Source organism: Pelodiscus sinensis, chromosome 28, assembly GCF_052426305.1.
Source record: "Pelodiscus sinensis isolate ZL-2025 chromosome 28, ASM5242630v1, whole genome shotgun sequence".
Taxonomy (NCBI): Eukaryota; Metazoa; Chordata; order Testudines; family Trionychidae; genus Pelodiscus; species Pelodiscus sinensis.
In genome coordinates, this window is record NC_143079.1 from 12,449,197 (window position 1) to 12,472,851 (window position 23,655).

At 69.8% G+C, this 23,655-nt stretch overlaps 2 protein-coding genes across 9 annotated transcripts in view; both read right to left on the reverse strand.

Annotated features, from left to right (window-relative positions):
• PSD4 (pleckstrin and Sec7 domain containing 4) overlaps window positions 1–10,096 on the reverse strand; it is a 42,571-nt gene extending 32,475 nt beyond the window's left edge. Inside the window, exon 1 of one of the 5 annotated variants that reach the window (XM_075911018.2) lies at window positions 9,698–10,090. The gene's annotated coding sequence lies outside the window, so the exon portion shown is untranslated. Of the gene's footprint in view, window positions 1–1,951; window positions 2,293–4,026; window positions 4,392–9,697 lie in introns of those variants that run through there. The other 4 variants (XM_075911014.2, XM_075911017.2, XM_075911015.2 and 1 more) reach the window with 4 other exon arrangements.
• An 8,982-nt stretch (window positions 10,097–19,078) lies between these two features.
• LOC142820938 (interleukin-36 receptor antagonist protein-like) lies at window positions 19,079–23,067 on the reverse strand. 4 transcript variants are annotated; one of them, XM_075910851.2, is made up of 5 exons: window positions 22,948–23,067; window positions 22,390–22,486; window positions 21,510–21,692; window positions 20,032–20,156; window positions 19,079–19,829 (listed from the first exon to the last, which is right to left on the reverse strand). In XM_075910851.2, the coding sequence occupies exons 2-5, from the start codon at window positions 22,457–22,459 to the stop codon at window positions 19,620–19,622; spliced, it is 588 nt and encodes a 195-aa protein (XP_075766966.2). In that variant the 5' UTR covers window positions 22,460–22,486; window positions 22,948–23,067; the 3' UTR covers window positions 19,079–19,619. The 4 variants fall into 4 exon arrangements, with proteins under 4 accessions (XP_075766966.2, XP_075766967.2, XP_075766970.2 ...); XM_075910852.2 differs by having other exon boundaries at window positions 21,510–21,695; window positions 22,944–23,067; XM_075910855.2 differs by having other exon boundaries at window positions 22,944–23,066.
• Between the last annotated feature and the right edge of the window lie 588 nt (window positions 23,068–23,655).

Genomic DNA, 23,655 nt, shown 5'->3' on the forward strand with positions numbered 1-23,655 from the left:
CCCCCCCGTGCCAGCCTGGGCCCCTCGCAGAACCCCTCCCCCAGTGACAGCCTGGTCCTCTCACAGAACCTCCCCCTGTGACAGCCTGGCCCCCTCGCAGAACCCCCCCCGTGACAACCTGGCCCCCTCGCAGAACCCCCCCCCCGTGCCAGCCTGGACCCCTCGCAGAACCCCCCCCCCGTGACAACCTGGCCCCCTCACAGAACCCCCCTGTGCCAGCCTGGCCCCCTCACAGAACCCCCTGTGACAGCCTGGCCCCCTCACAGAACCCCCCTGTGCCAGCCTGGACCCCTCGCAGAACCCCCCCCCCGTGACAACCTGGCCCCCTCACAGAACCCCCCCGTGACAGCCTGGCCCCCTCACAAAACCCCCCTGTGCCAGCCTGGACCCCCTCATGGAACTGCCCCCCCATGCCACCCTGGACCCCTCCCAGAACCCCCCTGTGCCAGGTGCCGTACAAACACCGGGCACCTGGCACACCAGCTGGGATTGCAGGGCTGCCGGTGCTCAAGCCAGGCCTGTGATTTGGGGGTCTCAGAGCGGCCAGGCCGGGTCGGCCGGAGCCCAGGGTCCTGGCTGCCGGCAGCGGCCGATGCTGGGCACCCCAGCGGGAGCGACCAGCACAGGGAGCCGCCCAGTCCTAGCCCTGCCACAGCCCGGGGCGGGGAGGAGGAGCGCGAGCCCTTTTCCAGAAAGCCAGCCTGGCCAGGGCGCTCCGGGGGCACAAGCTGGGTTCAAAGCCCTGCTGACCCCCGGCGCCTGCCTGAGCACCGGGCTCCCGACCGCCCTGCCGCGGCCAGAAATTCCCTCCGAGGCCTTAGAAACGGCCCGACATGCCGACAGAATGGAGGTGGAGGAGGGGGTGTCTGTGGGTCAATAGATCAGTCCCCCCACAGCAGTCACTGTAGGGCAGCTGGATAGTTAGAGAAGAGGCAGTGTGGTCTAGTAGCTAGAGCACTGGCCACGGAGTCATGATGCAGCGTGTTCACTGCCACTGGACAGGGCAAACCAACCTCCTCCTGCCCCAAGCAGCCAGGCCAAACGTGTGTCCGGCTTCTCTTATCTGTGTCTGTCTGTCTGCTTCTGGGGGGCTGTCTGTCCAGGCGCCCCCGGCCCGATCTCCAAGGCCTGGGCTCCTGCTAGTGTCTGTGTCATGAGTGCCCAGCTGTGCTCTGTCTGCAGGGGTACCTGGGTATTTCTCTGTCTGTCTGCAGGGGTACCGAGTGTTTCTGTGTCTGTCTGTTTGCAGGAGTACCTGGGTATTTCTGCGTCTGTCTGTCTGTCCGTCTGCAGGAGTACCAGGGTGTTTCTGCGACTGTCTGTCTGTCCGTCTGGGGTGTTTCTGCGTCTGTCTGTCTGTCCGTCTGCAGGGGTACCGGGGTGTTTCTGCGTCTGTCTGTCTGTCCGTCTGCAGAAGGGTCTGTGTCTGCGTGCCTGGACCTCGGCCTGCCCGGGGCGCATGGGTGCACACGGCAGCCGGAAGGGAACCCGTGCTGGCCTGGGCAGCGTGGCTGCAGGGGGCGGGCGGCTGGGTCTCGAGTAGCTGAGCCAGTCACCCTTGCGCCCACAGCCCCCGGCTACTGGGATCCGAGCCAGCACCTGGCTGGCCCCCCCGCTGGGCAGGTCGCTGCCAGCTGCACTCAGAGCCTGTCCGGCCTGGGGGTCTGTCTGTCCATCTCTGCCCTGGCTCCAGCCACATGCCGATGCCCCATTCATAGGCAGCCTCCTCCCATCCTTCCTGAGCCGTGTCAGAGCCCTGAGCTCCGGGGGGGAGGGCCTGGAGCCCCCTGGATTCCCTGCCCCCCATGTTTCCTGCTGAGCTCCCCACAACTGGCTCCCACTTCCCCCCACGTGCCTGCCAGGACTTTCCCCTACAGGCCAAGCCCCCGGGGCGCATGCCGGGCGGCTCCCACTGGCTCGTGGCCCAGCAGCCCCCGCGCCAGGCACCTACCGGGGGCGTCTCTCTGCACTGGGGGGCTGGCCAGGCCCTGCCCGGGGAGCCAGGCCGGCCCATCCCTCCTGGCCCGGGCAGCCGGGGGAAGCTCCGGCTCCGGCTCCGGCTCTCTCCTCCCCCGGCTCCGCTGTCACTTGCCTGCCCACTTCCTGCCCATGGGCTTCGAAGGGGGGGGAGTCAGCCCCCGCGGCCGGGCCCAGGCTGCGTGACGGGCAGGCCAAGGGCTGCGCAGACGGGGGGGTGACCCCCTGCCCCCCAGCCTGGGCAGGGCCGGGGGGCAGTTCTGCCTTGCACGCCCACGCTGCTGACAAGGGCTTGCTCCGCAGTTTCCGGCGTGGCTGGTGGCAGCCCTGGAGCAGCAGGCGCCGAGTGGGGGGGTCCCTCTCCCAGCCCTGGCCCCCGCCCCCACTCCAGGGGGTGTCCCCAGATGGGAAGAGGGCCGGCCCTTCGGCCAGCTCAGGGAGTTCCAGCCTCACGGCTCAGACCCCCCCACAGCAAGTAGATTCCCCCCCCCGCCCCTCCCCCCCGTGCACACACCCAAAATTGCGACATTACAGAAAATGGAGCCCTGGTTTGTGGCCAGGCTGGTCCCCCTCCCGCGTCACTTCTCACAAGCACCCAGCGGCCGGGGGGGCAGAGAGACCGTTAACCCTGGAACCGCCAACACGCCGCAGCCACTGGCTGGACTAATCCGGCCGCGCCCTGACTCAGTGCCCCTGCCGGCTCGCCCCACGCCTGGCGCCCCACCGGGCCGGCGCCGTGTGACCCCAGGTCGGCTGCCGATGGGGAACCTTCAGATGCGCGGCACAGAACTGCCCCCCTCAGCCACGGCAGCGCCCAAGGAGGGGGCGTCCGGCAGCTCCCTCCCTGTGTGCCGGCCGGTCCCAGGGCAGACACAGGCACCAGGCCCAATGGTTAGAGCACAGCACCCGCGTGGGGCACTGGAAGGGAGCCTCTAGCCCCCGCGCCCTCCCGCGGCTACAGCAGCACCCGGCTGAGGCCTCCAGCCTGCAAGGGAGGGTGTCACGGAGCCAAGACCGGCCCGGCGCTCTCGCAGCACGGGGCTGGACTCCCAGGGCCACGCCCGGGGTCAAACCCCAGCCGCTGGCCGGGCTGTGGTGCCCGGAGCAGGACCAGCTGCCGGTCCTTTGGGCAGAACCTAGTCTGAGCACCCGGCCCGGCCCTCGCTCCCCCCGTTCACATGCTGCCCAGCCCCTCCACCAGGTTCAACCTCCCCCCCCGGGGCCCGGGTTCTAGGCTGTCGCCCGCCTGGGCCGCTCCACAGAGCAAGCCCTCCTCCCTCCCCAGGGCTCCCCCCCCACCGCTGCCACGGGGGCACGAGGCCCAGCCAGACCACGGCACCTCCGCGCCCAGACAGCCTCGGCTGCCCCACGGCACCGGGCCCTGGAGGCTGCGTGACCAGCCCCACCAGCGGGGCAGCAAAGCTGGAGCCACCCCTGAGCAGTGCGGGGTAGGGGGGCAATTTAGTCCCCCCGTCATCCCTCGGCTCACCCGCTCCTCCTCCGCCTGCTGCCGGCTGGAGCCTCCTCCCTGCCACTCAGCCCCAGCCCAACCCTCCTCCATCTTCGCCGGCGGGGGCCCAGCCCCAAACTGGAGGGGGGGGAAGACGTGGTACAAGCTCCCCCCCTCCTCCCAAGATCGAGCTCCGCCATGCAGTGGGGGGGGGGCAAATTTTTCCTTTGCTCCTGGGCGCATAACACCCTCGCTCCGCCTCTGCCACCGCGCCTCTCCCACCAGAGGCTGGCTGGCGCTTGTAGTAGACTGTTATCCTCCTAGGCAGGCCAGCCCCTAGGGGAGACAGAGAGCCCCAGCACTGCGCCTGGGCAGCAGACAGACCCGCACCTGGGGGGCTGGGCCCCGTAAGCGCCAGCAGGAGCCCTGTGCCGGCTCCGTGGCTGGGGTGGAGAGATCCCCTGGGGGGCAGTGTGCGGGGCGGGGCCCGGCCCAGGCCCTCGGCGTCCCGCCTGCTCCAGCCCCAGGGTGCGGCCGGCGCGGCGGCAGAAAGGCCGGTTCGGTCCCCGGGCCCAGGGAACCGTTTGGGAAGGACTCACCCAGCACAGCCCTGCAGCCGCCCGGCTTCACCCCTTCCGGCGCCGCGGGCCAGGCAGCCGCTTCCTGCTTGCTGACGGCGGGCGGCAGGAAACGCTCGGGCAGGTGCAACGGCTCCGGCGCACGCAGGGCCCCAGGGACACCGCCACCGGACGGGAGGGCCGCACAGTTGCCGGGGCGCAGCCACAGGGGGCAGGAGAGGGAGACGGTCTCAGGGCCGGGCGCAGATTTGCTGCCCTTGCACATGTGCAGCGTGGAGGTGCACACGCACGCACGCCAAACTGTGCACGCACAGAAATGCACACACGCCGAGCCACACACGCACACCGAGCTGAGCACATGCAGAAACACACACACGCACACTAAGCTGTGCACACATGCCAACTGCACACGCACACCGAGCTGTGCACATGCAGAAACACACACACGCACACGCACACTAAGCTGTGCACACATGCCAACTGCACACGCACACCGAGCTGTGCACATGCAAAAGCACACACACACCAAACCATGCACACACAGATGCACACCGAGTTGTGCACACACAGAAACGCACACACGCCGAGCCGCACACACGGACACACGGAGCTGTGCACACGTGGGCAAACATACACAGACATGGATCCATGCACACACACTGAATTGCACACACATGGGCATGTACATGCCCACATTAAGGTGCACACACAGACTCACTGAGCGGTGCACACAAGGGTGTGAGGAAGTGGGGAGCTTTGGGGCTCAAAGGGGGTTAGATGCAGGGGGCTCAGTGCCGGATGTTACTGGTTTAATGCGACGGGGGGGGGGGAGGGGGGAGTTTGTCGTTGCAGGGAACGGCCCAGAACTGGAGCCGGCGTCTGGTGCCCCGGCCCTGCTCAGAGGACACGGCTGGTCCAGCCAGAGGCCAGACAAGGGGCTGCAGAGGGGACCCCGGCGCCCGGCCCAGCGGGTCCCAGCGAGGGGGGAACATGGGACAGGGAGGGGGGCGGCGAGGAGGGGCCCAGGTGCCCCTGTTACCTGGGGAGAAGACACTGGCGGGGGAGGGGCTGTGGCTGGGGCGTTGGGGGCTCTGCTGGGAGACGGGGGCTGTGTTGGGGGCTGAGAGCGGAGCAGGCAGGACTCAGCCGGCTGCAGGGGAGACTGACGTGGGGGCCGGGGCCCAGGCCGACTGGCCTGAGGGATCCGTGGCTGGGTTCAAAGCTCCATAGCCCCTCCTGCTGGGCGCTGGCTGGGGGTCGCCCTGGGCTGGGAACAGGCTGCGCTGTCCCCTCGGGGAGGGGAGGCCCCGGGGGCCAGAGGGGGGGACCCCCGAGGGGCTCACGCCGGAGGCAGGCGGCTGGAGGCCCTGAGAGGGGCTGTCCCGGAGGCGGAGGAGCAGCCCCCCCGGGTGAGAGGGGCCCCCAAGAGAGGGTCGCCGCAGTGGAGTGGGCCCTGGGAAAGGGCTGTCCCACTGCGCTGGAGGGGAGGGGTCCCCCGAGAAGGGGCTGCCGCGCTGGAGGGGGGGGTCCTGCCGGGAGGGCTGGGATCCAAGTGCGGGCAGGACCTGTGAGCCGTGACAATGGTCACACCCCCTGCACCATGCACACACACCCCCTGCACCATGCACACACACACACACACTACACCATGCACACACACCCCCTGCACCATGCGCACACACCCCCTGCACCATGCACACACACACACACACTACACCATGCACACACACCCCCTGCACCATGCACACACACCCCCTGCACCATGCACACACACTCCCTGCACCATGCGCACACACACACACACACTACACCATGCACACACACCCTCTGCACCATGTACACACACTCCCTGCACCATGCACACACACACACACTACACCATGCACACACACCCTCTGCACCATGTACACACACTCCCTGCACCATGCACACACACACACACTACACCATGCACACACACCCCCTGCACCATGCACACACACACACACTACACCATGTACACACACTCCCTGCACCATGCACACACACACACACTACACCATGCACACACACCCTCTGCACCATGTACACACACTCCCTGCACCATGCACACACACACACACTACACCATGCACACACACCCTCTGCACCATGTACACACACTCCCTGCACCATGCGCACACACACACACACACTACACCATGCACACACACCCCCTGCACCATGCACACACACACACACTACACCATGCACACACACCCCCTGCATCATGCACACACACACACACTACACCATGCACACACACACCCTGCACCATGCACACACACACACACACACTACACCATGCACACACACCCTCTGCACCATGCACACACACTCCCTGCACCATGCGCGCACACACACACACACACTACACCATGCACACACACTCCCTGCACCATGCACACACACACACACTACACCATGCACACACACCCCCTGCACCATGCACACACACACACACACTACACCATGCACACACGCACACACACTACACCATGCACACACACACCCTGCACCATGCACACACACACACTACACCATGCACACACACCCTCTGCACCATGTACACACACTCCCTGCACCATGCGCACACACACACACACACTACACCATGCACACACACCCCCTGCACCATGCACACACACACACACTACACCATGCACACACACCCCCTGCATCATGCACACACACACACACTACACCATGCACACACACCCTCTGCACCATGCGCACACACACACACCCCCTGCACCATGCACACACACACACACACTACACCATGCACACACACTGCCTGCACCATGCACACACACACACTACACCATGCACACACACCCCCTGCACCATGCACACACACACACACTACACCATGCACACACACACCCTCTGCACCATGCACACACACTCCCTGCACCATGCGCACACACACACACACACACACACACACACCACCATGCACACACATCATACACACACTCCCTGCACCATGCACACACACTCCCTGCACCATGCGCACACACACACACACACACTACACCATGCACACACACTGCCTGCACCATGCACACACACACACACTACACCATGCACACACACTGCCTGCACCATGCACACACACTCCCTGCACCATGCGCGCACACACACACACACTACACCATGCACACACACTCCCTGCACCATGCATACACACACACTACACCATGCACACACACATGGGCACACCTGCACAGACATGGACACACACCCCCTCCCCCCTTCGCCCAGACCCTCTTGTGTTTGTTACCCCAGCACTACGCAAGCTGGGCCTGGCCCAATCCTGCCAGGGGCCAAGGCCCCTCTGGCCGCAGTGGCTTGTCTTGGCAGTGCAGAGGGGCCCTGCTGCCATGGGGCAGGGTTGGGGGAGCACAGCTGAGAGCAGCAGAGCCCACACACCCATGGGGCCAGGACGGGGGGGGTCACTGGCTTTGCACAAAAGACCCAGCGATCCCCCACTGCCATGTCCTTAACTCTGCTCCTCCCGCATTGGACAGCTGGCCCACGCCCCCGGCAGCACCGTCACCCTGAGCTCTCCTGGTTCTCCCCAGGCACGTGCCCACCTCTCCACCATGCCCCTCAAGCTGGGCTCCTGCCCCATGGCTGGGGAGCTTCAGCCCCCGGCTCTGTCACTGCCCTTCTGCATGACCCTGGGTTGCTACTTCATGGGGCGAGGGGGAGCTGGTCTTCCCGGGCTGTGGGGCTGTGAGGAGTGATGGGGGGCTCACCGCAACATCCCCTGGCCACAGACACCCCAATTCTCCCTCCAGTCTCCCCCCTCCCCCATTCCCACTGACTGAAGCTACAGCAGAGCTGCATGGGGCGCTAACCACTGGGCCACACAGTCTGCCTCCCAGCTGGCCTGTACCCAAGGACTGCCAGCCCTGCCAAGAGGCTGCCCCCTGCACTGGCTTGTTCTGCTGCATCTGGGGGTAGAAGGGCTCCGGGATTTCTCCCCCATATGACTAGTACCCCCCCCCCAGCATGCCTGGGTCCCTGGGGGTCCGGCCACAGCCCCCTCCACCAGGTCAGGCCTCCAGGGAGCCCTGGACCCAGCAACGGCAGGGCCACAAAGGTGCCCAGGTCCTGATTCTGAGCAGAGCCGGGGGCCCTGCCTGGGTGCAGCCCCCCCCCCCCGGCAGCGGCTGATGGGTGTGGGTGGCAGCCGGGATCCAGGCCAACACTAACATGGCCCGCTCCCAGGGACGCCGTGTGGCCAGGCTGGGCGGCCGCAGGCCCAGACAGACCAGGCATTAGCAAAACCCAGCACAAATGGGGAGACCCACAGAACCGCCCTGCCCGGCTCCGTGCCTCATGCCAGCCGCCTGCCCGGCCGGCCACGCCAGCACCATGGGCAGCAGCCAGGGCCCCCGGCCCCTGACTGGCATTCGTGGGAGTGGGCCACGTGTCCCGCGGGGGCTGCGGCTGGTCGAGTGCCAGGCACCGTGCCAGCGCTCAGCACGGGCACTTGTCCCTGGCTCACCCCAGCCCCCCCGGCAACGGCTCCTTCCCGGCCACCCTGTTCCCTGGCAGAGCAGGGTCTGCCCGCCCCAGGCAAGCAGGGTCCCAGCAGGGCCCTGATCTCGGGGGGGTCTGGGGGCGCCCGGCCCGACGGGCCCTGATCTCGGCTGGGGTCTGGGGGCGCCCGGCCCAACGGGTCCTGATCTCGGCTGGGTTCTGGGGGCGCCCGGCCCGACGGGCCCTGATCTCGGCCGGGGTCTGGGGGCGCCCGGCCCGACGGGCCCTGATCTCGGGGGGGTCTGGGGGCGCCCGGCCCGACGGGCCCTGATCTCGGGGGGGTCTGGGGGCGCCCGGCCCGACGGGCCCTGATCTCGGCCGTGGTCTGGGGGCGCCCGGCCCGACGGGCCCTGATCTCGGCCGGGGTCTGGGGGCGTCCGGCCCGACGGGCCCTGATCTCGGGGGAGTCTGGGGGCGCCCGGCCAGACAGGCCCTGATCTCGGCTGGGGTCTGGGGATGCCCGGCCCGACGGGCCCTGATCTCAGCTGGGGCTCCCTGCGGTGCCTGGGAGCGTCCGGTCCCTGCCGGCCCTCGCGGCTCCCTGCAGGTGGGAGCGGGCGACACGTCCCAGCCCAGGGGACGGGATCACAAACCCAACGCTCCAGTAACGCGCTGGCCCAGCCTGCCCCCGGGTGCAGCTGGCACAGGCGTGTCACCACCCTGCCCCTTGGGCGTGGGGCTGGCGTGGGCGCAACACTCCCCACCCCCGACGTGTCCTGCACCCACCCACCTGCCCTGGGGCCCTGGCAGGTAGGAGGGGCCTGGGACTTCTTGCTATTTCCAGTTAAATTCCCAGCAGGTACCAGATACCCAGGTGATGGGTGCTGGGCAAGCCCCTCACAGCTCTAGCCTGCCCAGGACCCCAGCCAGGGGCTCATGTTCCCTACGGCTGTAGAGAGGGGACTAGCCGGGCACCCCCCGCCAGCCGCCCTGCCAGATGTCCTGGCTCAACCCCCAGGACGGCTTGCCTGGCACAGAGTGTGCCCAGCCCCTAACCCCGCCCCCCAAGGAGCTAGGAGGTGGGCCAGGCTGGGGTCCGGCTCTGTGCATGCTGAGCAATCCCTCTCCCCACTCCCCACCTGCCTCTCCCGTCCGTGCCGCAGGGCGGCTCTGCCCTTACCCATCTCGTGGCACGGCTCGGGGCGGGTGCCAGGCCTGTGGCTGCTCGGCTCTGCCTCCCCCGGCCCGGCAGGCTCATGGCTCTGTCTCCGAGGGGAGGGGGCTTGGGGCCGCTCTCCCCCAGGCCCAGGGGCGCAGCATGGGGGGTGTACCGGGTCCTGCTGCCGGCCCCGGAAATGTGGCTTGGTGGAGCGGAAGAGACGGAGCTGGCGCTGGGGCGAGGCGGAGCCGGTGCAGGGCTGCCGGACAGGTTTGACAGCGGCAAGCCCAGACAGACGCTGCCGGCTCCGTGCCCTCTCCGGAGCCCCAGCCGGCTCTGTGCCCTCTCCAGAGCCCCGGCCGGCTCCGTGCCCTCTCCAGAGCCCCGGCCGGCTCCGTGCCCTCTCCAGAGCCCCAGCCGGCTCCGTGCCCTCTCCAGAGCCCCGGCCGGCTCCGTGCCCTCTCCGGAGCCCCATCAGAGTTTCTGACCTTTGACCCCAGGCTGAGAGCTGTGCTCCAGCCTGGGCAGGAGGGGCGCTGGAGCCTAGGAGACTCCTGTCCCAGCCCCGGCCCCCTGCCCCTCCCCTCAGCACAGGGGACTGAGCTGCGGGGGCGGGTGGGAGTCCCAGCTGGGCTCTCCCTGGCAGCCCAGCCTAGCCGGGGATGGGCGTGTCTGGGCCTGATCCTTCGCCTCCGTGGGCCCGATCCACCCTGCACCATTGGCCAATCCGCCGCACTGCCCATTTGGTGGGCCCGATCCTCCCTTGCATCTGCACCATGGGCCCGATCCTCCCGGGTCCCAGCGCTTGCGCTGCTCCTGCCCCCGCTGCCCATCCAGGAACATGCTGAGCCTGGAAGCAGGAGCAGCCAGCAGCCTCTGAGCCCCGTCAGAGCCACACAGCGATCGGGGTGCCTGACTCCCCGCAGCCTCCATGTGCCCAAATACCTGTGACAAGCGGGGCTGGCGGGGCGCCCCCGGCCGGTCACTGCATGCTCCTGGGCAGCCCTGTCCTGATGGAGACCCTGGCCGGGGGCAGCTCTGGGGTTCAGGCGTGAGGGCATCCCGGGACACCCCCAAACCTCTGGGACAGGGCCCCCCGGGGCTGTTACAGAGCCTTTGCCCCGCCTCCCTGGCCTGCCTGGTGCAAGCCCGGCCCTGCTGCCTTTCCCAACGGGCTCTGGCCAAGCCTCCCGCCTGATGCCCTTGTGGCCTCTGATCAATGAAGCCAGGGGTCTGCGGGGGGGTCTGACCCCAGGACTCCCCTGCCCCACATGTTCAGCCCCTCTCCAAGCTGCAGCTCCCTCCAGCGGGGCCCTCTTTGCTGCCCCCTGCTCAGCCCACGGGCCTGGCCCAGCCCCTGCTGCCGGGGTGACCGGGGGTCTCTGTGCCAGCCCCCACCTCTGAGGAGCCGCGGTGCCCAGGCAGCGACGTGCGACCCACTGGGCACTGCCCCCACGCTGGGACCGGGGTGGCAGGGTCGGTGCTGGGCCCTGGCCTGTAGGTGGCAGCACACGCCAGCACATGGCATGCTGTGGGGGGATGAGGAGGGGGGAATAGAAGGACGGGGCGTCAGCTGGACTAGCCCGGAGGTGCAGGGGGGCCAGCTGGAGTGACTGGGGCACAGGGCAGTTGGGGGGCGCAGGGCAGTTGGGGGGGGCGCAGGGCAGTTGGGGGCGCAGGGCAGTTGGGGGGGCGCAGGGCAGTTGGGGGCGCAGGGCCAGCTGGACCAGGCGGGGGCGGGGTGTCAGGCAAATCCCTCGCACCCTTTGCAGGGCTGAAGTGGTCTCCGAACCGCCAGGCTCGCCCGCCTGCCCTCTGCAGACAGACCCCAGGGCCAGGGTCACCACGTCCCTCGGCAGCCTCCCCCAGGCAGCTGGGGCCCATCTCTGTGCCCCTGGGCGGGTGGGGGCAGGGACTCCGCTCGGCCGAGCTTCGGGACCCTGCGCTGCGGGCCGGTCGCCTCCGGAGCCCCCCCCAGCCCAGCCTGTGGCGTAGTGGGGGGACCTTGCTAGGGCTGTGGCGACCTCTGCTGTCTGTAGCAGGACCCAGCAGGGAAGGGGGTGAGTCATTATGCAAAGGGGGCTCCAAACCTGTCTGACCAGCTACCCCCCATGGGGAGAAACAAAGGGAGGTGGAAGCCGCCCTGGCTGGGGGCAGGGCTGGAGGAGAGGGAGTTAGTTCCTGTCTGGAAAGCAGGGGAGAAGGAGCTGGGGAGGGGGCTGGGACTCTCCCATCTCAAGGGGGGCACTGAAGCCTCTTAGCCCCAGTTCCTGTAACCAGATGACAGATGCTGGGCTGTATCCTGGAGAAGCAATAAACTCCCCCTGTTCTACTGGCTGGTGGAGTCTGTTCATGCCATTTGGGGGTGCAGGAGACGGGGGACCCCAACGCGCCGTCACAGCCCCATACAGCTCTGGCAGCCTGCGCCCTGCGGTCTGGCTGGGGCCAGCGAGGACCAGGGACAACAGAGGGGCCAGGTGACCTCTGTGCCCGGGGGGATGCCCGGGCAGGAAGGGGCTGCTGGGGCAGGGGGGGGCTGTTGGGCCAGTGTGACGGCACGTCGGCCCCCCCCGATCCTGCGCCCCCGGAGCAGCCAGAACAGGCTCCGCCCGCCAGTAGAATGGGGGGGGGTTACTGCTCCTCCAGGCACAGCCCGGCACAGACGGGACGTGGCGACAGGAGCCAGGGCCAGGACGCCTCAGACCCCTTGGGGTGGGTCCCTGGCCCCTGGACTCCCAGCCCCGCCTTAGTCGTCTCCAGCTCCCAGGCCCTGCCCCCCCCAGCCCGGTCTCCGATCTCCGTCTCCCCCCGGGAAGAGCCTTGTTCTCTGGGCCTGGGTGTCTGGGCCAATCCACACGTGGGTGAGTCAGTGGGAATCGCACAGCCCAGTGCAGGGGGCCCCCGGTCACAGAGCAGACCCCCCCACTACGGCACAGGCAGTGGCACGCAGTTGGTGGGAAGGGAAGTGGGGGGCATCGGGGGCAGTGGTACAGGGGCCGGTGGGGGCTGCAGGGGCAGTGGTATGGGAGTAAGTGGGGGGGCTAAGGCAGTGATACGGGGGTCGGCGGGGGCTGGGGCAGTGATACGGGGGTCGGCGGGGGGCTGGGGCAGTGATACAGGGTTCGGCGGGGGGGGTTGGGCAGTGGTACGGGGATCGTGGGGGGGCTGGGGGCTGGGGCAGTGGTACGGGGGTCGGCTGGGGCAGTGGTACGGGGGTCGGCGGGGGGCTGGGGCAGTGATACGAGGGTTGGGGGGGCTGGGGCAGTGACACGGGGTTCGGCGGGGGGCTGGGGCAGTGGTATCAGGGTAGGCGGGGACTGGGGCAGTGGTACAGGGGGTCAGCGGGGGGCTGGGGCAGTGATACGGGGTAGGCGGGGGGCTGGGGCAGTGATACGGGGGTCGGCGGGGGCTGGGGCAGTGGTACGAGGGTTGGCGAGGGGCTAGGGCAGTGATACGGGGTTTGACGGAGGCCTGGGGCAGTGGTACGGGGGTCGGCGGGGGGCTAGGGCAGTGGTACAGGGGTCGGCTGGGGCAGTGATACGGGGTTTGGCGGGGGGCTGGGGCAGTGATACGGAGGTCGGCGGGGGGCTAGGGCAGTGATACGGGGTTTGGCGGGGGGCTGGGGCAGTGATACGGGGGTCGGCGGGGGCTGGGGCAGTGATACGGGGTTCGGCGGGGGGCTGAGGCAGTGATACGAGGGTCGGCGGGGGGCTAGGGCAGTGGTACAGGGGTCGGCTGGGGCAGTGATACGGGGTTTGGCGGGGGGCTAGGGCAGTGATACGGGGTTTGGCGGGAGGCTAGGGCAGTGATACAGGGGTCGGCGGGGGGCTAGGGCAGTGATACGGGGGTCGGTGGGGGGCTGGGGCAGTGATACGGGGTTCGGCAGGGGGCTGGGGCAGTGATACGGGGGTCGGTGGGGGGCTGGGGCAGTGATACGGGGGCCGGTGGGGGGCTGGGGCAGTGGTACGGGGTTCGGCGGGGGCTGGGGCAGTGATACGGGGTTCGGCAGGGGGCTGGGGCAGTGATACGGGGTTCGGCGGGGGGCTGGGGCAGTGGTACGGGGTTCGGCGGGGGGCTGGGGCAGTGATACGGGGGTCGGTGGGGGGCTGGGGCAGTGATACGGGGTTCGGCGGGGGGCTGGGGCAGTGATACGGGGGTCGGTGGGGGGCTGGGGCAGTGATACGGGGGTCGGCGGGGGGCTAGGGCAGTGATACGGGGTTTGGCGGGGGGCTGGGGCAGTGATACGGGGTTTGGCGGGGGGCTGGGGCAGTGATACGGGGGTCGGCGGGGGGCTAGGGCAGTGATACGGGGTTTGGCGGGGGCTGGGGCAGTGATACGGGGGTCGGCGGGGGGCTGGGGCAGTGATACTGGGTTTGGTGGGGGGCTGGGGCAGTGATACGGGGTTCGGCGGGGGGCTAGGGCAGTGATACGGGGGTCGGCGGGGGGCTAGGGCAATGATACGGGGGTCGGTGGGGGGCTGGGGCAGTGATACGGGGGTCGGTGGGGGGCTAGGGCAGTGATACGGGGTTTGGCGGGGGGCTAGGGCAGTGATACGGGGGTCGGCGGGGGGCTGGGGCAGTGATACGGGGGTCGGCGGGGGGCTGGGGCAGTGGTACGGGGTTTGGCGGGGGCTAGGGCAGTGATACGGGGTTCGGCGGGGGGCTAGGGCAGTGATACGGGGTTCGGCGGGGGGCTGGGGCAGTGGTACGGCGGTCGGCGGGGGGCTGGGGCAGTGATACGGGGTTCGGCAGGGGGCTAGGGCAGTGATACGGGGGTCGGTGGGGGGCTGGGGCAGTAATACGGGGGTCGGTGGGGGGCTAGGGCAGTGATACGGGGTTCAGCAGGGGGCTGGGGCAGTGATACGGGGTTCGGCGGGGGGCTGGGCAGTGGTACGGGGTTCGGCGGGGGGCTGGGGCAGTGATACGGGGGTCGGCGGGGGGCTGGGGCAGTGATACGGGGGTCGGCGGGGGCTAGGGCAGTGATACGAGGGTCGGCGGGGGGCTGGGGCAGTGATACGGGGGTCGGCGGGGGGCTAGGGCAGTGATACGGGGGTTGGCGGGGGGCTAGGGCAGTGATACGAGGGTCGGCGGGGGGCTGGGGCAGTGATACGGGGGTCGGCGGGGGGCTAGGGCAGTGATACGGGGGTCGGCGGGGGGCTAGGGCAGTGATACGAGGGTCGGCGGGGGCTGGGGCAGTGGTACGGGGTTCGGCAGGGGGCTGGGGCAGTGATACGGGGGTCGGTGGGGGGCTGGGGCAGTGATACGGGGGTCGGTGGGGGGCTAGGGCAGTGATACGGGGTTCAGCAGGGGGCTGGGGCAGTGATACGGGGTTCGGCGGGGGGCTAGGGCAGTGATACGGGGGTCGGCGGGGGGCTGGGGCAGTGATACGGGGGTCGGTGGGGGGCTAGGGCAGTGATACGGGGTTTGACGGAGGCCTGGGGCAGTGGTACGGGGGTCGGCGGGGGGCTAGGGCAGTGGTACAGGGGTCGGCTGGGGCAGTGATACGGGGTTTGGCGGGGGGCTGGGGCAGTGATACGGAGGTCGGCGGGGGGCTAGGGCAGTGATACGGGGTTTGGCGGGGGGCTGGGGCAGTGATACGGGGTTTGGCGGGGGGCTGGGGCAGTGATACAGGGGTCGGCGGGGGCTGGGGCAGTGATACGGGGTTCGGCGGGGGGCTGAGGCAGTGATACGAGGGTCGACGGGGGGCTAGGGCAGTGGTACAGGGGTCGGCTGGGGCAGTGATACGGGGTTTGGCGGGGGGCTAGGGCAGTGATACGGGGTTTGGCGGGAGGCTAGGGCAGTGATACGGGGGTCGGCGGGGGGCTAGGGCAGTGATACGGGGGTCGGTGGGGGGCTGGGGCAGTGATACGGGGTTCGGCAGGGGGCTGGGGCAGTGATACGGGGGTCGGTGGGGGGCTGGGGCAGTGATACGGGGGCCGGTGGGGGGCTGGGGCAGTGATACGGGATTCGGCAGGGGGCTGGGGCAGTGATACGGGGGTCGGCGGGGGGCTGGGGCAGTGATACGGGGTTCGGCGGGGGGCTGGGGCAGTGGTACGGGGTTCGGCGGGGGGCTGGGGCAGTGATACGGGGGTCGGTGGGGGGCTGGGGCAGTGATACGGGGTTCGGCGGGGGGCTGGGGCAGTGATACGGGGGTCGGTGGGGGGCTGGGGCAGTGATACGGGGTTTGGCGGGGGGCTGGGGCAGTGATACGGGGGTCGGCGGGGGGCTAGGGCAGTGATACGGGGTTTGGCGGGGGCTGGGGCAGTGATACGGGGGTCGGCGGGGGGCTGGGGCAGTGATACTGGGTTTGGTGGGGGGCTGGGGCAGTGATACGGGGTTTGGCGGGGGGCTAGGGCAGTGATACGGGGGTCGGCGGGGGGCTAGGGCAGTGATACGGGGTTTGGCGGGGGGCTAGGGCAGTGATACGGGGGTCGGTGGGGGGCTGGGGCAGTGATACGGGGGTCGGTGGGGGGCTAGGGCAGTGATACGGGGTTTGGCGGGGGGCTAGGGCAGTGATACGGGGGTCGGCGGGGGGCTGGGGCAGTGATACGGGGGTCGGCGGGGGGCTGGGGCAGTGGTACGGGGTTTGGCGGGGGCTAGGGCAGTGATACGGGGTTCGGCGGGGGGCTGGGGCAGTGATATGGGGTTCGGCAGGGGGCTGGGGCAGTGGTACGGCGGTCGGCGGGGGGCTGGGGCAGTGATACGGGGTTCGGCAGGTGGCTGGGGCAGTGATACGAGGGTCGGCGGGGGGCTGGGGCAGTGGTACGGGGTTCGGCGGGGGGCTGGGGCAGTGATACGGGGTTCGGCGGGGGGCTGGGGCAGTGATACGAGGGTCGGCGGGGGGCTGGGGCAGTGATACGGGGGTCGGCGGGGGGCTGGGGCAGTGATACGGGGGTCGGCGGGGGGCTAGGGCAGTGATACGAGGGTCGGCGGGGGGCTGGGGCAGTGATACGGGGGTCGGCGGGGGGCTAGGGCAGTGATACGGGGGTTGGCGGGGGGCTAGGGCAGTGATACGGAGGTTGGCGGGGGGCTAGGGCAGTGATACGGGGGTCGGTGGGGGGCTGGGGCAGTGATATGAGGGTCGGCGGGGGGCTGGGGCAGTGATACGGGGGTCGGCGGGGGGCTAGGGCAGTGATACGGGGGTCGGCGGAGGGCTAGGGCAGTGATACGAGGGTCGGCGGGGGGCTGGGGCAGTGGTACGGGGTTTGGCGGGGGGCTGGGGCAGTGGTACGGGGTTCGGTGGGGGGCTAGGGCAGTGATACGGGGTTCGGCGGAGGGCTGGGGCAGTGATACGGGGGTCGGCGGGGGGCTAGGGCAGTGATACGGGGTTCGGCGGAGGGCTGGGGCAGTGATACAGGGGTTGGCAGGGGGCTGGGGCAGTGATACGAGGGTCGGTGGGGGGCTGAGTCAGTGATACGGGGGTCGGCAGGGGGCTGGGGCAGTGATACGAGGGTCGGTGGGGGGCTGAGTCAGTGATACAGGGGTCGGCAGGGGGCTGGGGCAGTGATACGAGGGTCGGTGGGGGGCTGAGTCAGTGATACGGGGGTCGGCAGGGGGCTGGGGCAGTGATACGGGGGTCGGCGGGGGGCTAGGGCAGTGATACGGGGGTCGGCGGGGGGCTAGGGCAGTGATACGGGGTTCGGCGGAGGGCTGGGGCAGTGATACAGGGGTCGGCAGGGGGCTGGGGCAGGGATACGGGGGTCGGCGGGGGGCTAGGGCAGTGATACGGGGGTTGGCGGGGGGCTAGGGCAGTGATACGGGGGTCGGCGGGGGCTGGGGCAGTGATACGGGGGTCGGCAGGGGGCTGGGGCAGTGATACGAGGGTCGGCAGGGGGCTGGGGCAGTGATACAGGGGTCGGCGGGGGGCTAGGGCAGTGATACAGGGGTCGGCGGGGGGCTAGGGCAGTGATACAGGGGTCGGCAGGGGGCTGGGGCAGTGATACGAGGGTCGGCGGGGGGCTGAGTCAGTGATACGAGGGTCGGCAGGGGGCTGGGGCAGTGATACGAGGGTCGGCAGGGGGCTGGGGCAGTGATACAGGGGTCGGCGGGGGGCTAGGGCAGTGATACAGGGGTCGGCAGGGGGCTGGGGCAGTGATACGAGGGTCGGCGGGGGGCTGAGTCAGTGATACGGGGGTCGGCAGGGGGCTGGGGCAGTGATACAGGGGTCGGCAGGGGGCTGGGGCAGTGATACGAGGGTCGGCGGGGGGCTGAGTCAGTGATACGGGGGTCGGCGGGGGGCTAGGGCAGTGATACGGGGGTCGGCAGGGGGCTGGGGCAGTGATACAGGAGTCGGCGGGGGGCTAGGGCAGTGATACAGGGGTCGGCAGGGGGCTGGGGCAGTGATACGGGGGTCGGCAGGGGGCTGGGGCAGTGATACGAGGGTCGGCAGGGGGCTGGGGCAGTGATACAGGGGTCGGCAGGGGGCTGGGGCAGTGATACAGGGGTCGGCAGGGGGCTGGGGCAGTGATACGAGGGTCGGCGGAGGGCTGGGGCAGTGATACGGGGGTCGGCGGGGGGCTGGGGCAGTGATACGGGGGTCGGCAGGGGGCTGGGGCAGTGATACGGGGGTCGGCAGGGGGCTGAGTCAGTGATACAGGAGTCGGCAGGGGGCTGGGGCAGTGATACGAGGGTCGGTGGGGGGCTGAGTCAGTGATACAGGGGTCGGCAGGGGGCTGGGGCAGTGATACGAGGGTCGGCGGGGGGCTGAGTCAGTGATACAGGGGTCGGCAGGGGGCTGGGGCAGTGATACAGGGGTCGGCAGGGGGCTGAGTCAGTGATACAGGGGTCGGCAGGGGGCTGGGGCAGTGATACGAGGGTCGGTGGGGGGCTGAGTCAGTGATACAGGGTTCGGCGGGGGGCTGGGGCAGTGATACGAGGGTCGGCGGGGGGCTGAGGCAGTGATACGAGGGTCGGCGGGGGGCTGAGGCAGTGGTACGGTGGTCAGTGGGGGGCTGCAGAGCTGGGGGCAAGGAGCAGCCGGGGTCCCCTGGACTGGGCCGGACCCCGGGGCCATGGTGCGACTGGCCTGGCCGTGCCCAGACGTAGGAGAAACCCGCCTGGGGCGCCGGCCGCCATCACTGCGGGCGGGGGGGCGTCGCTCCCTGGGTGCGGAGCGAGGCGCTGGCGGCCCCCAGGCCGGTCCCAGGTCCAACTCCTGGAGCCTGACCCCAGCGAGGGCGTCACATGGGGCACGGCGCCGGGAGCGCAGGGTCACCTGCCTTCCCCATCTCCCCCGCAGCCGCCGGGAGAGAAGCCTGGAGCCGGCGACGGAGCCGTGACTCTGGAGCTGGGGATCCCGCCCTCCCCCTCGGATCCCTGCCCTGCCCCCCGTTACCGCCTGCGTCCCGAGCAGCCGCTGCCCCGGCCCCTTTCCCCCGCAGCCCCGAGCTCTGACGCCGGCGTGTTGAGCAGCACGTCTGGCCGGTTTATTGATCTGAACGGCTTGACAAAGAGTCTCGGGAGCCAGACCCCGCAAGGGGCCCAGATGGAGCCAGAGACTGAAACGCCCCCTAAGCGCCCTGCCCCCCAGGCTCCCGTCCCTCGAACGTGGCCCAAGGCCAGGCCAGAGCGGCTCACCAGCCGCCCCTGGGCCTTGCATCCTCGGGGGCAGGGCTGCCCCCGGCTCACTGCTGCCCCAGGGCGACGGATCCTTGCACCGGGCCGGTCTGGAGCCGGTCCCGACAGTTCCGGGCCATGGGACCCCGGCGCCGCGGGCTGGGGCACCCCCAGCTCCATCTCTCCCCACGAGGGTCCCTCTGGCACGACCCCGCTCTGCTCGCTGGGTGCACCAGCCACTAGCCCCCCCCGAGAGCCGCCGGGGCAGCAGGCAAACAGCAGGCGCGGGCTCCAGAGGGCAAAACGCCGGCCGGCCCAGGGCGGCCGGGAAACGGAGCCTGCCCCACGCTGCGGGGTTCCCTCGGGGGGGCTGCTGGCCCCCTTCCCAGCTAGTTGCGCTGGAAATGGAAGTCGACGATGGCGGCCTGGCCCGGCTGGTCGGTCAGGCTGATGGGCTGGTCGGCCTGGTCCGAGGTGCAGAGGAACCAGCCGGGGCGGGCGGCCGCCTCGAAGCGGTGGGTGCTGCCGTTGAAGCTCTTGTAGAAGGTGAAGCGCGTGTTCTCCCCGTCCAGCTGGAAGAGCTCGATGACGGGCGTGTCCTGGGGAGGGGAGGACAGTGACTGCGGGGAGCCGGAGGGGCCAGGCTCGGGGCTGGGCTGGGCTGCGGGTTTGGGCTCTGCCAACAGGGGCCCTGGCACGGGGCAGGACCCGCGTGGGCGGGGAAGGCTGGGGGGTGGGCACGGCCGGGGTGCTGGCCGCTCCAGCCTGGCTCTGGGCCGGGGTCCCGGGCAGGGCACTCACCTCCAGCTGCAGCTGGGGCTGCTCGCCGGCCCCACACGACAGGCTCCGGCTGCCCTCTTTGATGCCCAGGATCAGGGGGCACCTCTTGCGCTCCAGACTCCGGTTGGGGACCACGCTGATCTTCTCTGCGGGACGGGAGGAGGAGCAGGAATGGGACCGAAGCTTCGCCAGGGCCCCTCGCCGCCTTGTGCCCCGGGCGGGACGATCTCCCAGGCTGCTCCGGGGAGAAGGGGGGCAGCCCCGGGGAGCTGTTGTCTGGCCACGGTGCCCGGGCCGGGGAGGAGAACAAGGCCTGGGAGCGGCCGGGGTCAATCCCTCCAGCAAAGGGACGTGAACCCCCCCCCCGCTCGGCCCCTCCCGCTGGGGCAAGAGGGATTTCTCCGGCCGGTCGTGGGCACCGTGCTGGCACTGGAGCAGCAGAGGGAGGAGACCGGGGGCCTGGCTCTGTTGGCATCCCTGCCCTGTGTTGCGGGCACTGCGGCCTGCACGCTGCAAGGAGCGAGGGACAGGACAGGAGGCAGGAGCCAGGTGCACAGAGTCACCAGCCATCACCAGCCGTGACTCCCCCCCCCCCCCCGTGGCTAAGGGGCTGGTGAGAGTCTCCAGCCGTGTCCCCCCCGTGGCTAAGGGGGTGGGGAGAGTCTCCAGCCGTGTCCCTCCCGTGGCTAAGGGGGTGGGGAGAGTCTCCAGCCGTGTCCCTCCTGTGGCTAAGGGGTGGGGAGAGTCTCCAGCCGTGTCCCCGCCGTGGCTAAGGGGGTGGGGAGAGTCTCCAGCCGTGTCCCTCCCATGGCTAAGGGGGTGGGGAGAGTCTCCAGTCGTGTCCCTCCCGTGGCTAAGGGGGTGGGGAGAGTCTCCAGCCGTGTCCCTCCTGTGGCTAAGGGGGTGGGGAGAGTCTCTAGCCGTGTCCCTCCCGTGGCTAAGGGGGTGGGGAGAGTCTCCAGCCGTGTCCCCGCCGTGGCTAAGGGGGTGGGGAGAGTCTCCAGCCGTGTCCCCGCCGTGGCTAAGGGGGTGGGGAGAGTCTCCAGCCGTGTCCCTCCTGTGGCTAAGGGGGTGGGGAGAGTCTCCAGCCGTGTCCCTCCCGTGGCTAAGGGGGTGAGGAGAGTCTCCAGCCGTGTCCCTCCTGTGGCTAAGGGGGTGGGGAGAGTCTCCAGCCGTGTCCCCGCCGTGGCTAAGGGGGTGGGGAGAGTCTCCAGCCGTGTCCCCGCCGTGGCTAAGGGGGTGGGGAGAGTCTCCAGCCGTGTCCCTCCCGTGGCTAAGGGGGTGGGGAGAGTCTCCAGCCGTGTCCCCGCCGTGGCTAAGGGGGTGGGGAGAGTCTCCAGCCGTGTCCCCGCCGTGGCTAAGGGGGTGGGGAGAGTCTCCAGCCGTGTCCCTCCTGTGGCTAAGGGGGTGGGGAGAGTCTCCAGCCGTGTCCCCGCCGTGGCTAAGGGGGTGGGGAGAGTCTCCAGCCGTGTCCCCGCCGTGGCTAAGGGAGAACTCACCTTCTTGGCTGGCGTTTTCGCCCTGCAGGTTGGTGGCCAGGAGGCTGCTGCCCTGCAGGTAGAAGGCCTTGTGGCTGGTGTCGCGGATCCGGTAGCAGAAGGGCCGTTTCTCCGGCCTGCGTTCAGGCTTCTCGTGGCCACCCACGACGCAGCTCTCTTCCCCGCCCTGGACCAAGATTTGATCTTCTGGGAAACAAACCGACAAACCCATTACACAGGCACTGCTGGACACACTGCCGGGGTCCCCCAGCCTGCCCCGCCCTGCCCCCGAACTCTAGGGCTGGGCTCCCCACACACTGGGGTCCCTCTGCCTGCCAGCTCTCCCTGCACCCCCACAGCTGGGCTCCCCCCACACCACCCCTCCCCCTGCCTGCCAGTCCCCCGTCCCCACACCCCCACAGCTGGGCTCCCCCCACACCACCCCTCCCCCTGCCTGCAGTCCCCCGTCCCCACACCCCCACAGCTGGGCTCCCCCCACACCACCCCTCCCCCTGCCTGCCAGTCCCCCGTCCCCACACCCCCACAGCTGGGCTCCCCCCACACCACCCCTCCCCCTGCCTGCCAGTCCCCCGTCCCCACACCCCCACAGCTGGGCTCCCCCCACACCACCCCTCCCCCTGCCTGCAGTCCCCCGTCCCCACACCCCCACAGCTGGGCTCCCCTCACACCACCCCTCCCCCTGCCTGCAGTCCCCTGTCCCCACACCCCCACAGCTGCGCTCCCCCCACATCACCCCTCCTCCTGCCTGCCAGCTCTGCCCTCCCCCCACACCACCCTGGGGTCCCCCCGCCTGCCAGCCCCGCCCGACGAGGCCCTGATGTGGGCGGAGATGCTCGCTAATCCCACACGCCTGGCGGGTGCCCAGCCCTGCGGTTTCTACCTTCATCCAGGAAAGTGCTGAAGAGCTCCTCCATGTCGGGGTCCACGACCGAGTGCGAGTTCGGCTCCATCCTCAGCCCGTCCCCTGCAGCACCCAGCTGGAGGGGAGACCGGTCAGTGACTGGCCCTGGCCCAGGGCCCAGCTCCTGCCGGCTCAGTCGCCCCCTGCACAGAGCGGGGGGCTCCGAGCCAGACCCTGCTGGGGGAGCCAGTACCACGCAGGAAGCCAACGGACCGACCCTGCCCCCGAGTCACCGCCCCGTGCTTGACCCAGGCCTGGCAGGAGGGCGCTGCCCCCCTTCCTCTGCCCTGGCACGGTGCCACCCTTTGCCCCATGTGCCGGCCGGGCAGCAGCTTGTGCCCTTGTAACTCGCCAGCCACCAAGGCTGAGAATGGCTCTGCTCAGCTGGCAAACCCTGGCACCGCCACATCCCACCGGTGCCCACCCCGGGGCACTAGGTCCTGCTCCCCCCCGTCCCCAAGGACCCGCCAGCCCCGACCTGCTCCCCCCCCCCGGTGGAAGAGAAGCCAGAGAGTCTGGGCGCCCAGCGGTACCTGCCTTCCACACGGTCCTGCGGCACCGGGCGCGGCTGCCCCTGCCTGGCTGCTCCCAGGTACTTATGGGAGCAGCGCAGGGAGTGCCGGCTCCACCTGGGACACGGGCCGGGGCAGGACTGCGCTGATGTAACAGGCACATTCCGCTGGGGCTGACACGGCAGCTTCCAGGAAGGGCAACACCCGGGCCCACCCACAGGCTCCTGCACCGCGGGAATATCGCCAGGGACAGGCTGTGAGGCGCGGCGGGGCCCCCCATCCGGCACCCCCGGAGCAGCCAGCACAGTCTCCCCCGGCCAGCGGCTCAGTGCGTGTCCAGAACAGCCCAGCACAGGCGACAGGAGGGGGCGAGGACGCCCCCGACCCCTTAGGGCGGGTCCCTGAGCCCTAGTCTCCAACCCCCCCCCCCCCGGCTGTCTCCATCACGTGTCCAGCCCCAGACTCACACTTCCTCCCCCCGTGTCCTTCCTTTGTTCCCACCTCCCCCCCCCCAGACCGGGTCAGAGCAGCGTCTGGCCCCCCGCTGGGCCGTGCGCACAGACAGGGCCTGTAGGGGACCCCCCAAGCCTGGCGAGACGCCCCCCTCCGAGAGCGAACTGAGCGGGGCCGCTCCGCCGGTGGCCTGGGGAGGTTCGGGCCCCCCACGGGACAGCGCGTCGGCGATCACGTTGGCGCTGCCCTTGCTGTGGGTCACGGCCATGCCGCAGTCCTG

Excerpts from the sequence above, each read along its gene's own strand:
- LOC142820938 (XM_075910852.2), bottom strand. The coding sequence starts at position 22,459 with ATGGAGCCGAACTCGCACTCGGTCGTGGACCCCGACATGGAGGAGCTC. Across the intron at positions 20,157-21,509 it reads CGAAAACGCCAGCCAAGAAG|AGAAGATCAGCGTGGTCCCC; the intron begins GTGAGTTCTCCC and ends CCCGTCCCGCAG. Across the intron at positions 19,830-20,031 it reads AGCCCCAGCTGCAGCTGGAG|GACACGCCCGTCATCGAGCT; the intron begins GTGAGTGCCCTG and ends TCCCCTCCCCAG.